Source organism: Cricetulus griseus, chromosome 5, assembly GCF_003668045.3.
Source record: "Cricetulus griseus strain 17A/GY chromosome 5, alternate assembly CriGri-PICRH-1.0, whole genome shotgun sequence".
In the NCBI taxonomy this organism is placed as follows: Eukaryota; Metazoa; Chordata; class Mammalia; order Rodentia; family Cricetidae; genus Cricetulus; species Cricetulus griseus.
This window is the reverse complement of record NC_048598.1, coordinates 5916832-5935187: the sequence shown is the minus strand read 5'-3', so window position 1 is coordinate 5935187 and position 18356 is coordinate 5916832. Positions and strand designations below refer to the sequence as shown.

The 18356-nt window shown below is 47.8% G+C and overlaps 1 protein-coding gene across 2 annotated transcripts in view; it reads right to left on the bottom strand.

The window, feature by feature from the left end:
• Window positions 1-18356, bottom strand: part of Kctd3 (potassium channel tetramerization domain containing 3) — a 42644-nt gene that overhangs the window by 6586 nt on the left and 17702 nt on the right. The window contains exons 10-14 of one of the 2 annotated variants that reach the window (XM_027418723.2): window positions 14306-14421; window positions 10238-10325; window positions 10039-10155; window positions 8392-8562; window positions 2248-2403 (exon numbers count right to left, since the gene is read on the bottom strand). In XM_027418723.2, coding sequence (XP_027274524.1) covers window positions 2248-2403; window positions 8392-8562; window positions 10039-10155; window positions 10238-10325; window positions 14306-14421 — 648 coding nt within the window. The remainder of the gene's footprint in view (window positions 1-2247; window positions 2404-8391; window positions 8563-10038; window positions 10156-10237; window positions 10326-14305; window positions 14422-18356) is intronic. The other variant, XM_027418725.2, reaches the window with a different exon arrangement.

The following is an 18356-nucleotide window of genomic DNA, read 5'->3' as shown; positions in this document are numbered from 1 at the left end:
GCCCTGTGTGCATGCTTATGTCTTCTGGAAGAGCAGGGCGTCCCCTCAACTGAGAAGCCTTCTCTTCAGTTCCACATTGCGGCACCATTGTATTTTATGCATTAGAGACTTACAAGCTGAGGGGGTCACTCCTCAAGGACCCACAATACCAGACAGTCCCTTTGAAAATGTGCTTACATTCTAACAACGTAGAAAATGGCTTGGGAGTATGGACTCGATCCCTAGTTCCAAACTCGGCAAGAGAAGATATAAACTAAGTCACTCCATATAATCCCTACTAATGTTTTGAAAACCTGCATGCAAAATTGAACATCTTCTGAAGATTAACTTCAATAAATAGAACATACTGGGGCTGGTGAGATGTCTCAGCAGTTAAAGGCACTTGTCACCAAGCTTGATGACCTGAGTATGATTCCCAGCACCCACATAGCAGGAGAGAACTGACTCCAGCAACTTATTCTCTGACCTCCACTTTGTGATAGGCAAGCGGGCACAAGCATACAGTGCACACAGATGCACACCAAATGTTGTTAAAAGAATTTAAGTAATCAGAAGCCTCCATCAACCACACTGTTCCTTCAATGTTTCCATTTTCTTAAGACACAGAGTAAAAAGAAATAACTTTGCATGCCACTGAACCGGGGTGCATAGCAGCGCACCGTCCAGAGCTCCCGATGACCAATTCTTCAGTTTGGAGTATTTTGACTTTTGTAATTTTCACATCCACAATGAGACACCTTGAGGACATCAGTCTAAACAAAGATCTAACAGGACAAAGGGAACCAAGTTTCACAGTGCAGAATTTTCCACTTTTCACATGGGGCTCAAAGAGTTTTAGGTGACTGGTATGTGGACTTCTGGACTATGGACACTCAGTCCATTTAGGGCTGCACTCAAAGGTTTTTAATATAATACTGAAAGACTGCCTGGAGAGATGGCTCAGAAGTTCAAAAGCGCTTGCTGCTCTTGCAGCAGCACCCAGTGTCCACATGGTGGCTCCACAACCATATGAAACCCTAGTTCCTGGCGGGGGAACAGCTGCGCTCTTCTGTCATCCAACATACTGTACAGAAATACGTACGCAAACAGTCATATATATTAAAAAAACACATCCTTTAAAAAAAATGACTCAATTTTTTCCCATCTATTATACTGGGCAAGGCCGGGAAGACTGAGCCAACTATAAAAGAAATCCTAGCTTGAGAAACTGGGGAGTTTAATAATTCTTCTTTATTGCACTCATTAACAGAAGCTCTTCACAAAAGCTATGTGGCACACAGCACACTCCATGTAACAAGCTCTCTGCTGTTGTTGACACCCAGTTACATCTCCAGCCTTCAGCTCACACCGCTCACATAAAAACAGTGGCACCTTCATCACTAGCCTCCTAGGTGCTACCTAAGGAAAGCATCATCATTGTCCCCAGTTTACACATGATCGGTGCACACCCTGACAACCAGGCTAACCACACCCCCCTTTGCTGGGAGCAGAGTACAGCGATCTGTACATGCTGGCCAAACAACTCCAATTCCTTAACAACACCGACTCTTTTCCCAGCTTCAATTTTACTCTCAATAACTGTTAAAAACAAAAGGAAAAAAATGTAAAGTTTCAATCATGCACAGCAATCAATCCCAGCTGTAGTTACAAACAAAACTAGCTGGTTAGCACTGGGAGAGAACCACATTTAAAGGAGGAAATGCCAGGAAGAGAAAATTGTTTATCTGAACTTTTTAAATAACAAAAAATGTTTCAATGATATAATTTTGTGAATTCACAGAACTAGAAAGAAAACTACAGGGTTGGAAGATGGCTGCATCAGTGAGGCACACAGACCTGTGCTCAAGGCCTAGAGTCCACAGCAAAGAAGTCATGCCAGAGTGAGAGAGAGAGAGAGAGAGAGAGAGAGAGAGAGAGAGAGAGAGAGAGTGTAATCCACACTGGAGAGGCAGAGACAGGCAGACCCTTGGAGCTCATTGGCCAGCTAGTCTAGACTACCTGGTGAAAGCCAGGCCAGTAAAGACCCTGTGTCATGTCAGCATCATTCTGAGGTTGTCCTACACCCACACCCACACCCCACTCTGAAGTTATCTTACGGCCTGCTCGCGCACGCGCGCACACACACACACACACACACACACACACACACACACACACACACACACAGCGTTTATATCTTAATTAGATTAACATGTATAATTCCCATGATCCCCCAAGTCCTTGATCTCCCTCTCTGCAGATGCCTACCTATGTCATTTCCAGAGGAATAGCTGCCATGGCTTTCCGTCTCCTCCAAGGACAGGATCTTGAATGACGCTAAAGGGGTGGAGCCTGGCTGAGTGGAGATCATTCCTCTGAACCGTGTCACTGTCCACGTTCGGACATGGTTGTTGTCGGCACACACTAGGAAAGAACACAGAGTGTCACCACGCCACTCTGAAACACTTTCATGAAGCAGATCACAGTACACCCTAAAAGGCAGATGGCATATTCATCTTAAAACTGAACTCAATTGTGTCTTGTTAACCAGAGCGAGAGAACTGGGGCCAGGAAGATAACTTGGCAGGTAGACATTGCCACCAAGCCTGGTGGCCCGAGTTCTGTCTCTGGAACCCACATGGTCAAAGGTGACCATGTGAAATGACTGCTGCAAGGTGGCCTCTGACCTGTACACACGGGCTGTGGCATGTGTAAAAACATATACTCGCATGCACACAAGACCAATAAATAAGCCTGACAGTAATAACAAAGTTTTATTTTGGGAGAGATTCTCTCTGTGCAGCCTGAAGGCATTTGAGTAAGTCCATGAGGTCCTGTAAAGCAGCGGGAGCCGGCGTGCAGGCAGGCACCAGGCCAGTCACAGTCAGTGCAGGCTGGCAAGGCTGCACTGAAAACAAACAATAAAACCAAGGCAAAAGCTGGTAAGACACAAATGTAGAAAAGATTTTAAATTAGAGAAAGGTTTTATGTCACTCAGACACTAACTAGCCTGCGCCGGGAGTGGCTGGACACTGGTGACGAACATTCAGACACTAACATGAGAGCATTCAAGTAGGAAGTTCTTTTTAGCTTGGTTTAACAAGAAAACAAAACCCTAACTTCCCATTTGTAATGGTTTTAAAGAATATCCGTAGATGCTAGGAATGTAAAGATTGTTCTAGCAGTTTTGTGCTTTAAAGAAAAAGTTACAAAGCACTCTGGGAACAAAATACTAACCGCTCTGCACACATCAGTTGTAAGGAAACAAACGCTCCGTTCTCCAAGCCTGTAGGGAAGTACAGGAGGCAAAGAGTGGTGTTTACCAGCCTCATGGGAAATACCCCTGGCTTCGCCACATTTAGTGGGACTGAAAAGACAAATAACTGGAGCGATCCTGGATGACTGACTCAAGTGTCCGAGCAGAACTGTGTTCCTACACCAGCCTGTGAAGCCTCCTGTCAGACTCTAGTGAACTACAGGAGCACACACTGCATTTACGCCAGTAGCCACCAGAGGGCAGAAGGGCTAAGAACACAGAACACTCCAGACATGTGCTTAAACTGAGGTTTTTCTTGACAAACTTGCTTATCCAGACCTACATGTAGCTTTCTATGTTGAAATATCAATTACTTTAGGCACTGTTTTGGCATCACACTCTACACTAACATAGCCACCAAAGACAGTCACGAAGATCTCAAAGTACTGCTGTTTAACCAGCATGGCACAGCTAAGAGATTAAATGCCATAAGATCATACTGTATACAGCATTTCCAGCACCTTTGTGTGAAGAGCTACACGTAAGTGCTGAGAAGAGAGAGGAGAAGACAACTACTGCAGCTGTAGAGGAGAGAGACTATAGGCAAACAAGTAACAATCACACCGTAAGCCTGTGAAGGACACTCAGGAGACTCAAGCAAACAAGGTTAGTTTTACATGGACTAGGAAACCTTACTGAGGAAGTGTGAGAGCCTGAAGGACAGAGAGGAAGTGTGAGAGAGTCTGAAGGACAGGGAGGAAGTGTGAGAGAGAGTCTGAAGGACAGAGAGGAAGTGTGAGAGAGTCTGAAGGACAGGGAGGAAGTGTGAGAGAGAGTCTGAAGGACAGAGAGGAAGTGTGAGAGAGTCTGAAGGACAGAGAGGAAGTGTGAGAGAGTCTGAGGGACAGGGAGGAAGTGTGAGAGAGTCTGAGGGACAGGGAGGAAGTGTGTGAGAGAGTCTGAAGGACAGGGAGGAAGTGTGAGAGAGTCTGAAGGACAGGGAGGAAGTGTGTGAGAGTCTGAAGGACAGGGAGGAAGTGTGAGAGAGTCTGAAGGACAGAGAGGAAGTGTGAGAGAGAGTCTGAAGGACAGGGAGGAAGTGAGAGAGAGTCTGAAGGACAGGGAGGAAGTGAGAGAGAGTCTGAAGGACAGGGAGGAAGTGAGAGAGAGTCTGAAGGACAGAGAGGAAGTGAGAGAGAGTCTGAGGGACAGGGAGGAAGTGAGAGAGAGTCTGAAGGACAGGGAGGAAGTGAGAGAGAGTCTGAAGGACAGGGAGGAAGTGAGAGAGAGTCTGAAGGACAGGGAGGAAGTGTGAGAGAGTCTGAAGGACAGGGAGGAAGTGTGAGAGAGTCTGAGGGACAGGGAGGAAGTGTGTGAGAGTCTGAGGGACAGGGAGGAAGTGTGAGAGAGTCTGAGGGACAGGGAGGAAGTGTGAGAGAGTCTGAGGGACAGGGAGGAAGTGTGAGAGAGAGTCTGAGGGACAGGGAGGAAGTGTGAGAGAGAGTCTGAGGGACAGGGAGGAAGTGAGAGAGAGAGTCTGAGGGACAGGGAGGAAGTGTGAGAGAGTCTGAGAGACAGGGAGGAAGTGTGAGAGAGAGTCTGAGGGACAGGGAGGAAGTGTGAGAGAGAGTCTGAGGGACAGGGAGGAAGTGAGAGAGAGAGTCTGAGGGACAGGGAGGAAGTGTGAGAGAGTCTGAGGGACAGGGAGGAAGTGTGAGAGAGTCTGAGGGACAGGGAGGAAGTGTGAGAGAGTCTGAGGGACAGGGAGGAAGTGTGAGAGAGTCTGAAGGACAGGGAGGAAGTGTGAGAGAGTCTGAGGGACAGGGAGGAAGTGTGAGAGAGTCTGAGGGACAGGGAGGAAGTGTGAGAGAGTCTGAGGGACAGGGAGGAAGTATGAGAGAGTCTGAGGGACAGGGAGGAAGTATGAGAGAGTCTGAGGGACAGGGAGGAAGTGAGAGAGAGTCTGAGGGACAGGGAGGAAGTGTGAGAGAGTCTGAAGGACAGGGAGGAAGTGTGAGAGAGAGTCTGAGGGACAGGGAGGAAGTGTGAGAGAGTCTGAGGGACAGGGAGGAAGTGTGAGAGAGTCTGAAGGACAGGGAGGAAGTGTGAGAGAGTCTGAAGGACAGGGAGGAAGTGTGAGAGAGTCTGAAGGACAGGGAGGAAGTGTGAGAGAGTCTGAAGGACAGGGAGGAAGTGAGAGAGAGTCTGAAGGACAGGGAGGAAGTGAGAGAGAGTCTGAAGGACAGGGAGGAAGTGAGAGAGAGTCTGAAGGACAGAGAGGAAGTGAGAGAGAGTCTGAAGGACAGGGAGGAAGTGAGAGAGAGTCTGAAGGACAGAGAGGAAGTGAGAGAGAGTCTGAAGGACAGGGAGGAAGTGAGAGAGAGTCTGAAGGACAGGGAGGAAGTGAGAGAGAGTCTGAGGGACAGGGAGGAAGTGTGTGAGAGTCTGAGGGACAGGGAGGAAGTGTGAGAGAGTCTGAAGGACAGAGAGGAAGTGTGAGAGAGTCTGAAGGACAGGGAGGAAGTGTGAGAGAGTCTGAAGGACAGGGAGGAAGTGAGAGAGAGAGTCTGAAGGACAGAGAGGAAGTGTGAGAGAGTCTGAAGGACAGGGAGGAAGTGTGAGAGAGTCTGAAGGACAGGGAGGAAGTGAGAGAGAGTCTGAAGGACAGGGAGGAAGTGAGAGAGAGTCTGAAGGACAGGGAGGAAGTGAGAGAGAGTCTGAAGGACAGAGAGGAAGTGAGAGAGAGTCTGAAGGACAGGGAGGAAGTGAGAGAGAGTCTGAAGGACAGGGAGGAAGTGAGAGAGAGTCTGAGGGACAGGGAGGAAGTGAGAGAGAGTCTGAGGGACAGGGAGGAAGTGTGTGAGAGTCTGAGGGACAGGGAGGAAGTGTGTGAGAGTCTGAGGGACAGGGAGGAAGTGTGAGAGAGTCTGAGGGACAGGGAGGAAGTGTGAGAGAGAGTCTGAGGGACAGGGAGGAAGTGAGAGAGAGTCTGAGGGACAGGGAGGAAGTGTGAGAGAGAGTCTGAGGGACAGGGAGGAAGTGTGAGAGAGTCTGAGGGACAGGGAGGAAGTGTGAGAGAGTCTGAGGGACAGGAAGGAAGTGTGAGAGAGTCTGAGGGACAGGGAGGAAGTGTGAGAGAGTCTGAGGGACAGGGAGGAAGTGTGAGAGAGTCTGAGGGACAGGGAGGAAGTGTGAGAGTCTGAGGGACAGGGAGGAAGTGTGAGAGAGTCTGAGGGACAGGGAGGAAGTGTGAGAGAGTCTGAGGGACAGGGAGGAAGTGTGAGAGAGTCTGAGGGACAGGGAGGAAGTGAGAGAGAGTCTGAGGGACAGGGAGGAAGTATGAGAGAGTCTGAAGGACAGGGAGGAAGTGTGAGAGAGAGTCTGAGGGACAGGGAGGAAGTGTGAGAGAGTCTGAAGGACAGGGAGGAAGTGTGAGAGAGAGTCTGAGGGACAGGGAGGAAGTGTGAGAGAGTCTGAAGGACAGGGAGGAAGTGTGAGAGAGTCTGAGTGACAGGGAGGAAGTGTGAGAGAGTCTGAAGGACAGGGAGGAAGTGTAAGAGTCTGAAGGACAGGGAGGAAGTGTGAGAGTCTGAGGGACAGGGAGAAACAGGGAGGAAGTGTGAGAGAGTCTGGAAGATGGTACAACCAAACAAGTTGTGAAAACCTAAACATGTCAAACAAAATAAGGGCAAGAAAGTCTAAGGCATTTTCACAAAATAGAAAAGCCAATAGCTTAAGAGTCTCATGATCCAAAGAAAGTAGATTGGCACTAGGACAAAAATTAGAACATAAACAAATCTATAGTACACGCTACACAGAACATCTGAAGTTCACATTTATTCTAAATAGACTAGGAAGGCCAGCGGAACTCAGATCTAGACTGTATTGCTACAGGGCCTGGGATGAACTAGCCAGCAGCTGCAGTAACCCAGGGGAAAATGACTTGAGCCACTATGGTGAGCCAATGGGAGAGATCAGTTCTGCAACACACATGGCAGCCAGAACTACTTACTGCTGGATTGGGTTCATTCAGGTTAAAAGCAAGGGGGAGCCCAGGGGAACCCTTAAATTTTGAGTGAAGTACTTAGATGGTGATGCTGTACATTATGGTGTCTTCTTGGATCTCTATCATAAGAACCTTTACTTTGTTCAGGCTTGATTTGGGATGCCTGTTGAACATAATATGTGAGACACAGAAACAGGACAGAGAAGTTTTCAATTCTCTATGTAGTGACGGAGAGTAAAAGTCAGAGTGGGACTAGCATGTATGGTATCGATGAGCAGTCAGATCACCAGAGAACATACAAAGAACAGAGCCTAAAAAAGCACTCTCAGACAAACAAGGGACCAGCAACAGAAGTGAGAACAGGACTGGATAGTGTCTGGTGAGCGCTGCTTCTTAAGAGCATACAGGAGCTAATAGCATCTGTGGACCAGTGAGGTGCCTGACAGAAGTTAAGCTATGGCCTCACTTGGGGGATAGCTCTGCCCAGAACTCAGGGAAAACAGCAATGGACCCAAAATCTCTTAGAATTGTTCAAACAGACGCAGTCAACATATGAAAATGATCCCTCCATAGAGGGCAGGCTACAGAGAGGACAGGCTCCCCAAGAGCAAGGCTGCAGACAACTCAGAGCTGAAATTTCACCAAATCTGGGAATCATGCAGGAATTCCTCACATGTATTTCTTCAATGGAATTTTATTTTGTTAAAAAGTGGCCTCATGAAGCTATAAAATTAGCAATATCTTGTTTACTACATTACCTAAATATTTAAAGTTGTGATTATAGGGAACTATAAACCCCCAAAATGTTACTTCAAATAATTTTACATATTGTTATGAATTTTTAACATTTTACAAGGTAATCAACTATCAAAATATACATCTAAGGTTACAACTTTAGCTTAAAACTGAAGATAACCAGAAGTCTCCTCAGCAGTGATTTGATACGCATCTTGAGAGGAAATTTGCCATAAGAAGGAAATACCAGAGAATGAGCAGAGACATGGTATTTCCTAAGTTTACGAGCAGTACATCCAGGCCAACTCAAAGCCACACCCCTCCAGTTATAAAGGCCCAGCATAAACCACTCCTCTTCCTCTATCTGCACAAAAGAAAACAGGTAACACGAGGCGTCCCAGGAGTCCTACTGTACCTGACACCAGGTGCTTCTCGGACAGCATGATCTTTGTAACAGGGCTTCGGTGGACTGTGAAGGTCTGGAACAGCTGCGGCCCTGACCCGACTGTCTCTGGGTGCTGCACAATCACTCTCACGGCTCCAGAGCTTGTACCGTACGCTATCTCAATCCAGTTTCCGCTGACACCTAGGAGCCACAGTGCAAAGGCAGGTTGTTGTATGATGGTTAAGGAAAGCTGTCCTTGGAAGCCTCGCTGTGGTGACACAGGCAGAGCTGGAGTCAGAGCGATGTACGTAGGTAGGTACTAGAAACCTCTGCTCCTTGCTGACAAACTGAAGCAGCCCTCAGAATGGCCGAGACATAGTACTCCCTCAGTACGATTTAGAATATGAATGACCCTGCTGTTCCAGGTGACCAGTGGAAGAGCACCCCACAGCAGCCTTCCGTGGACTAACAGCTCGGAGTGGTCTGGGCTTTTTACTGCTGCTACAGTACTGAGCCATCCTTGAGCCAGGTGTCACCTACACAAACAATTGCCAACACCACTAAGTGGACAGGCAAGCCACCTGCCATGCTCAACCACACTGACAGCCATGATGCCTCCTCCAATCCAGCTGCCTCAGCTGTAGGTCTGCATTTCTTTTTCTCTCCTCCCTGTTTCAAAAGGCTTGTTTTTATTTTATGTGTATGGCTGCTTTGCCTGCATGCATATCTGTGTATCAGCTGCATACATGCCTGGTACCTCTGCAGCCACAAGACAGTGTCAGCTCTCCTGGAACCAGAGTCATAGGCAGTGTGATCTGCCGTCTTAGTTCCAGGGACAAAACCTCAGTCCTCTGGAAGAGCAACAAGGCGCTCCTGCCCTGGTAGCTTTTCTTTTCTTTTCTAACAGGTGCCATATCCCAGCACACATCAGAAGGCAGACAGGCGCTTACTTGCTGCTCTGTATTCTAACACGATTCACAGGTGGAAAACTGTGGGCTTCACTTCCACCCACCTGAAAAACCCACCAGTCAAAGGGAGAGAGCACAGAACACATCGGGACACTCCAGGGACACTCCAGCAGATCAGAGACGCCATTCTCATGCTTCCTAAGCTTGTCCACAGGAGGGACTTGGATTTCTAGAACTTTCCAAGTTTGACCTCTTACTGTATGTTAGACTGGGTGGGAATCCATACTTCATTCTGTTCATCCCAGAGCAGAGCTCAGCAAGCTTTCTCTAAAGGGACAAGCAGTAATTAAGTGTTTTAAATTCTCCTTTCCACACTGTGTCACAACCTCTCAGCTCTATCAGTGAAAGCAGCCAAGGACAGTGCACAGAACTACTGAAAAAAGAAAACAGGGAGGGAGGGGAGAGAAGAGGGAGGAAGAGACAGGGCTAGCATGAGTAACAACCCGAGGTTTTGCGGTCCCCAGTCTAGAAAGTACGATTTAAACTGACTAAGCCTTCAGCCACTTTAGCACTATCACCCGGTAGTGCAGATGACTGTCTTGTCTAATGAATTCAGGAAAATGATGCCGTGCACAAGCATCGCATTCAAGCACACAGTCTGTCCCCAGGCACACGTTAACATGCTAGTATTTCTCGGCACTCCTTCATTACAAGGCATCTTCTAGAACAGTAAACTCGTCAATAGCCCCAAGGCTGGCCGTGTACTGACTTGTTTTGGGGGTGAGGTAAACACTCAGCGCAGTGATGGCGTCATTCGAGGGGTCGTGATAGAGTTCAGTGACAAGGAGGTCATTATCCTTCATCCGTAATGGGAACTTCTGCATGTCTGAAGACAAGAACACATGCACTCAGAGCCACAGGGGGCGAGGTCTCCATGTCCTCAGGTATAAAGCACGCTGGACACTCACCTATGTAATATATCGATCCATTGTTGCATCCCAGGAGAAGGAAGGAGCCCGCAGTGTCGTAACTGGTTATTGGAACAACATCCTGCACCTGATGCGGAGACAGTATTACAAGTTAGGAAGTATCCTTTCTTATTTAAAAACATTTAGTTTTCATTTTCGATATTAACCCCAGTTCCCCCCCTCCATCTACTCCTCATAGCGGGTAAGGCCTTCCTTGGGGAGTCAACAAAGTCTGATGTGCCAGGCTGAGGCAGGACCAAGCCATTCCCCCTGTATCGAAGCTGAGGAAGGTATCCAAAAGGCCAGTACATGCCACTGGGATGGGTCCTGGTGCCACTTTCCACACTTTTGTGAGTCTTTGGGTGTTTAGGAAGGCTTAGGTAATGAGCTGTCTGTCAGCCCCAGTGACCCGGGAAGCACCCAGATGGCTGTGAAGACACATGTTAGCTGCATCCCACACACACAGCCCGTGCTCTCCCAGGTCAGCTGCTTCACATGTTCCTCCTGTCTGCCATCAGCTGCACCACAGCCCCCAGAAGTGGAAGGCCAAGGCAAACTTCACGCTTCCCTCCCATCTCCCTCAGATAAGATGAAGTGCTGCAGCCACGTGGTGCGTAATCAGAGCTGGAGAGCAGCACAAGTGACGTTCACAGTGCAGCCGCCAGACAACCTGTTACAGTCTCTTCAAGCGGACAGTGTCCTGTTTATACTGTCCTTACCGAGGCGGCTTCCCGGGTGACTCGCTTTCCAGGCGCTACAACTAAACAGCGCCTCCTCAAAGCCATCAGTCTACTTTGCGAACAAGTAACTAAATCCAAAGGAGTGAAGTTACCACGAAAAGTAAAACCAGGAAACCAAAGAGCGGCAGCTTCAGGCACAGGACTAAATGTCTATTGCAGGCAAGAGAGTGTGGCTCCATGTTGTGGAGTCGTGAGCTCAGGAGGCCAAGACAGACGCCTGGCCATTAACTCTGCACTGAGGATCCAGCCCTTCTTGTTTCCCAGCAAGGAGGTCTATGGAGTCCTCTTCATGTGTGCACGGTATGTTCGTGCTACAGCCCATCTAAGGAAGCATGCACTCCGACAGAGAGGGAAAACTATCAGATAATTCTGGTGTCAGGCAGAGGCAAGGTGTGTAGTGTAACCACAGAGGAGAGGAGAAAAGGGGAGGGGAGGGAAGGGAATGGGAGGGGGTGGCAGTGGTCAGGAGAGGAACTAGAGAGTGGGACTCCATCAGTCCACACCAAGAGAAGCGTCTTCCAGAACACGAAGAGCAGGCAGAGCAGAGGCCACTCCAGCTACACAACAGGCACCTGGAGTGAAGGCTTCCTCTAAGCTGTTTGCACGTAGGGACCTCTGCTCTGAGCGCATGTTTTCAGTTCTAGTCACAAGCTGCACTAGGAAGTCTTGCAGACAACACCAGCATCTCACCTCAATCAGGGTCAGTCCTCTCGGAGAGCATGGAGCACCCCACATAGCCTGACACTACCCGTGCTCCTGAGCTGGAAGTAAGGCTGTCAGAGGAAAGGGAGCTTCGCCTCCTCTCTCCCATGCCCTGGCTCTAGCTGGCGGCATCTCTCCAGCCTCAGCACTGCACCTTCCACACCTACACCTGGGTTTCTATGGCAGGAAGCAGACGGGTCAGCCCCGGACTCCACCCTTTGGAGCCACTTTTTGTTGAGATTGGTAGCGGCCTAGAGCAAGGCTCACCTCAGGAAAATGCTGTCAGCTGGTCTGCAGGAAGATGGCCCCCTCCCCACCTCTCCCCACCCCTCCCCAGGTCCAGCCTACTCTATAAAGCCACCAGGAGTTCACTCTGGATCCTTGCTGGGGTCAGTGTCTCGTCCTCAAATCTCCACTGTTGAGTCACCACTGAAGCAACTGTAACTGTGAGTCCCCACCCCTCACAATGAACACATGAAACACTCTCCATTTTTTTTTTTTTTTAGGTTTTTTCGAGACAGGGTTTCTCTCTTTGGAGCCTATCCTGGCACTCGCTCTAGAGACCAGGCTGGCCTCGAACTCACAGAGATCCGCCTGCCTCTGCCTCCCAAGTGCTGGGATTAAAGGCGTGCGCCACCAACCACCGGCCACTCTCCATCTTTTAAGAGGCTAAGTATATATACCCCACAGTTGCTGTCCAGCACAAATATCCACAGGATTTTCCGTGTTCTGATATGAGAATTAAGCATGTAATCAATCTTTGTTTAAATCTGTCTTTGAGTCTAATTTAAACTCCAAAAACTTGGGAATGATGCCTACAGGGTGCTGCTCTCTGCAGGGTGCTTAGGCTGAGCCACCTATCTGACAACACTAATGAACACACTATAACACTAACCCTTTGTGACATCATGCTACATGTGTGTGCTGTGCTGCAGGAGAAGGGAGAGATTAAACTAACAGGGAATGAGGAATAAGGCCCCAATTTCTTATCTCGACTAGAATGGTTTTTAGAACATTTCATCAGCGTTTTATTAAGGCAGGGTTGAGATGCTGACAGAAAACTATGAAGTTTACAATGTTTTCTAAGATAAAATGCAGATGTGAAGCTTAGTGACTAATATTTCAAATCCATGGACATTTAAAGCCAAGAACTCAGGGTTGCCCTGTGCACTTCCTCTGCTATTTGTGGCCAGAATGTTGCTCAAGGCCACCTCAGAACCTTGTCATCTAGTGCTGGCAGTCCTGGGAGCCAGCCTCTAGTCAGAGCTGTCTATTAACATCTGCAGACAGGAGGCTGAGGCCACACAACAGATCATCTCCAAGACACACTAGGTGAAATCCAGCTGGTTGATAAAGCTCGTTTGCTATGGGGAAGACAACTTTGCCAGGGTCTTTCTGAAATGTGCAACAAATCCTTATGTCAGATATATTTTTCAGCCACACATGCACCAGGCACAAAGAACTGGGTGACAGACAAAACACCCAAGGCTAAGATCAGCAAGACGTGACCAGCTTGAGTCTGGATCTCAGAGCTACAAAAACCTTTATGCATATTTCTGACAACAGTGAGAGGCCAGAAGGCGGTAAAGGAGCGCTCCTGTCAGGGTCACGGGACAGCGCTTCCATGCGTGGACCACGTGGCTCTGCTGTAGCACAGCTGACACAGTGCAGCTCCCTACCTCACTCTCTCTCGCAGGGAGGCACCAGCAGCAGAAGAGCCTGCCAGCTCCCCTCCCCTCCACCCGTGTCAGTGTGTCTCCATGTTCCCCGGCCTGTTCCTGTCACACTGACAACCACTGCAATGCCTTTGCTCCACTCGTTACCCCGTCTATGCAACCCCGATTTCTGCCTCTGCACTGAAATTCAAACCTTCTCCCCACACTAAGGTTCCCCTTAACTGAGACTCGTCCACTGTCACCAGCTCCCATTCCTCAGTCCTAAGGTCTCAGGATGTTCCTCCAGAACCTCGTGCCAATCATTGTCCCATCCCTGGAGCCCACTCTTCCCCTCTGCAGAGTATCTTGTCATCTGTCTCAGCTGAACTGTTTGCTATTTTCTATCCCCAATGCCTGCATGCCCACACAGATGCCCCTAGGGCTCGCTTTCACCACTACATGCTGGGTTCATTCCAAGACCTGCAACATACCAAAGCCCTGAATGCACAAATATAACAAGACGTAGTATTTGCAGGTCACATCCACTCACTCCATCTTCTCTTGACTCCCTAGCACTTTCTAATACGAATGCTATTCAATCCGCTGGGATCTGTAGTGTTTAGGGACAATAATTAGGAAAATGCCAATTCTGTTTTGGAATGCTCTCAATCCAGCTGGCCGAACCTATGGATGTAAAATCCAGGGGAGTAGAAAGCTGGCTGCATTTTCAAGTCAGCTCAACAAGAGACTAAACAGGCTGCCCGCCAAGGACGGCGAGGAATACACCAACCGCACACCACCACCACGTTCTTCCCAGTCCTTTCCTTTATCAATCCACATACGTTCCCTCCAGGCCCCTGGCGTCCCTGTATCTCTCCCTGCCTTCCCAGAGCTTCCTTGTTACCTTGGTTTGACCAACCTTGAGCATGAAACTGTGGTCACTTCTATAATGAGCATTAATTCAGACTAACCTGCCAATGTTGAGTGACTGCATTCCACACTCCCACTTTCCCTGTGTGACTCGTGGCCACCAACTGGTTCCCAATAAAGAAGAGGGCATCTACAGGAACACCAAGACTGAACACACCTTCAAAGGCAAAAGCAAACAGAGACATTAATCAGGCACCATTTTTATATCAGTTACAACCTAGATTAAAACCATCTCCACGGTTACTGATTTAAGCCTATGGATTGTGTTCTATGCTCACTAGGAACCAGAAATAAGACAGAACCTCCAAGTTCTTAAGCCTTTCTGAACTCCTGAAGCAGAGGGGACTGCCCAGAATTCTCCCATAGCTGTGCTGTCTCACCGTCCTCAGTCTTATAGGCAGGAATAGAAAGGACTTTGGGATTATGCAAGACCTGGTAAGAGCTGCTGGAAATTCAAAGGTAGGCTGCCATGGACTAGATCTTGGGGACACTGACTAAAGACAAACACTTGGCAACCCAACTATCCTGAAGGTGTCTAAAAATGCAGAAAGAAGCAAACAGAAGACCAAAAAGTCAGGATGCAGTCAACACAAGCATTTGAGCCTTCAATTACAGGGTTATTTTAACTCACTTTCCAGCATTTACATTTCACTCATAAAGACTAAAAATGAACTGTGTAAAGCGGAGGGTTTCTAGAAAAAGAAACACAAGAGACTGATTTTAGCAGGACTTACAGTTTAGTAAAGTGCATTATTAACTCTAATACAACGGATGGATGCACAGGGACACCAACACTGGGAGGGACAAAGGAGAGAGAGAGATGGTTGAGGAACAAGTCATGTGAGTTCAGTTTTTCGATGTCTACAGTGTCATCAAGCTGGAGAATCAGAAAGGGTCAGTTAAACTGTAAGAAAAAGGCACTGTGAACGAAGAGACATCCATACTAGGGCAAGAGTTAAGACTTCTGGCTGCTCTCAGGTGACATGTGAGGCCTAGGCGCTGGTCTGTCTCCAGCAGTGTCTGGACAGGAAGCCTGGCTCTGATGAGTTACCATCATCGCCAGACTTCCTGTTCTTCCTCTACCATCTATGAAAAGCTCAAGCCAAATGTCTGGCACCATTTTCACTATAAAAATGGTGTGCTCAGACACTAAATGGTGACAATAAAACATCTTATTTGAGAAACACCTCTGGAATGTTTCTGAATCCAACAAATGGGGAAACTGAGTCCATCCATAAACCCTGCTTTACGTGGGCCATTACAGAAGTGCCCGTGTGCCAATGTGAAGAATGTTTTCAACATTTAGCTACCAAAACAAAGACTCAGGGGCCCTTAAAGAACTCGGGAGGAAACAAGGTGTACTTTAAAAAAACACAACCCAGACAAGATGACTATTTCTCCTCATAGCAGCATTGGGCACCTTCTTTGTGTTCAGGACATCTCACTGCACTTTCAAAGTTCTAAAGCATTCTCGAAGAAAGTCTTGGGGCCAGCCAGATGGCTTAGGAGAGAAAAGTGCAGGCCTGACAACCTGAGTCAGAGCCACAAAACCTACAATAGAAAGAGAAAACGGACTCCCAAAAGATGTGCCTGGAGCCCAATGCAACATGACACATGCTCACGCCTGTAACCACTCAGACTCACGTATTTTAAATGTCAGAACTCAAGCAGTAAGAAAGGTGACATAAATGGATAAAGCCAAAACTCAGAAGAGAATCTGAGATCCAGCTGGGAACTATTACATATGTAAGTGTCTGTATAAATACATTTTTACATATCAGACACACAACTACAACACCTGCCAACCAAGACAGAGCAAAGTAAGCTACAAGATACATAAATCACCACTACTGCCCTTTGACAAAAACAGATAAAGAAACAAACAGCACCAAAGCAGAAGGTAGTAACCCTACATTATACACAAGTATTACCATAGCAGTACTGTGGCTCTGAGGCAGGACGACTTCTAAAACAATTGAAGCCAATTGCACTCAGTCCTGCGGCAGAAATTAAAGCAAGCTGCTTTTCCTCAGGAGAAGGGTGAGGTTTTGGGAAATCAAGGACGACAATGTGAATGGCCTCAGGAAGTGGAAGTGTCGCTCCCACTTAGGCTCAAGGACCTTGACCACTGTCTCGGCAGGGAGGGCAACAGCGTGAGCTCTGATGACCTCCATCCAGCCTCACACAAGCAATACTACCTGCTGCAGCAGTCCTGCAGCGTCCCCCGAGTTGCAGGGCAGAGCTTCAGCCTCGGGAGAGCCTACCATGGACCCACCAGCCAATAATGCTCTCTGGATGATGGTGTCAACTTCTGAAGGACAGCACACAAGTGGCTACCTTTACAGGACATGAACCAACTGCTATGGGACCAGCTCCTACCACGGCTCCCTATCACGCTAGTCTTTGGAAACAAACTGAGGAGTAAATCACAGCTTGTCGGCCTGCTTTCTTAAATACTGCCCAGCGGTGGTGACCAGGACCCTTCACATCAATCATCAATCAAGAGAATGTACCACAGGCTTGCCCACGGGCCAACCTGAGGCTCTCTCTCCCCAAATGACTCTAGCTTGTGTCAAGCTGGCATCAAACTAGCCAGCATGGCAGTGTGTACTTAACATTAAAATTTGTTTTCTAACAAACTGAAGGGAGAAGGCCATACTATCAACCATGATAGGACAAATGATATTCAATTATTCCACACTTTAAAACACTAACAGCAAAACTGGAAAAAATACAAGGTGACATTTAAAGCAATGAACAAAAGGCAGCAAAGGACTCAAGATTCAGGCAACTCTGTCTTCCTGGATTCCAGGATTCCCATCACCATACAGAGATGAACACTGTGTGGTGGGACGGACACGGACACGGACACACACAACACACAACACACAACACACAACACACAACACACACACACACGGAAATTGCACAGGGGTTTCGCTAAGGTCACATCACCACAGAGATAGCATGGGGGTGGGGGTGGAGACCATACAGAGGTGGCCACTGAGTGACAGTATGGGGGTGGGGCACAGAAGTTACACAGGGGTTTCACTAAAGACACCCAAAGGATAAATGAAGGGGTTCTATGAGGGTATGGAATGGTGGGAAGTCCCAAGAGCCACAGGTAGATAAGATGCCATCTCAGAGTGGCATGCCTTGCTTGAAGACTTCAGACCCTCACTGAGAGGAAACAAGGAAGGAGAGAGGGAGAAGGTGGAGAAAGAGATTTGGTATTTGGCACACTGTTCCCCAGAAATAAACAAAACAAACCTAATTCAAGGAAAACATCAGATGTTACTTGTTACCAGCTATAAAAAGCCAGTTTCGTGCTGTGGGATATTTGTACACTGTGGGAAGGTGCATTACTGTGAATGCTGAAATAAAACCAATACGACCGAGAGCTAGGCAGGCAGGAGGTATAGGTGGGATTTCCAGGGAAAAGAGGAGGAGGGGGAATCTAGGGTAGACAGCCTCGGACACTGACAGGAAACAGAAGGTACAAGAGGGAAGAGAGGTAAAGCCACATGACAGAACATAGATTAATATAAATGAGTTAAAATTAAGTTATAAAAGCTAGTTAGGAACAAGCCTAAGCCATAGGCCAAGCTTTATAATTAATAATAAGTCTCTGTGTCATTATTTGTGGGGAGACGGCTGATGGAAAACCACTACTGAAGTTTCAGGTGAAGATGAGTATTCTGAAGACCTCACCTGACAGGAAGGTGACCACTTCCTAACACAGGGAGTCAAATGTGTGACTAGTGCTCATGTAAGGCCTGGTGTCAGCGTTTACAATGAATGTTATCAGTGTCCAGAGAAGCTGCCTAACTCAGCAAGCCAACATTTCCAACTGACAAGCACAGTACTCCAGATCCAGGCCTGGAGTAAAGACCACATTCGAAGAGCAAAGCAGGCTGGTAGGTTTCAATTCAGCAGTCAGAAAAGTTGCACAATTCTGGTGCAAGATTCAAGGGAAAGAGCCACAGTTATCTGAAAGGATTCAAAAAATAAAAAAGTTTTCCCAACTGTTTATCTGTTTCAGGCCACCCTGTCTTTGTACATATCAACAAAAACAATGTATCACAGAAAACT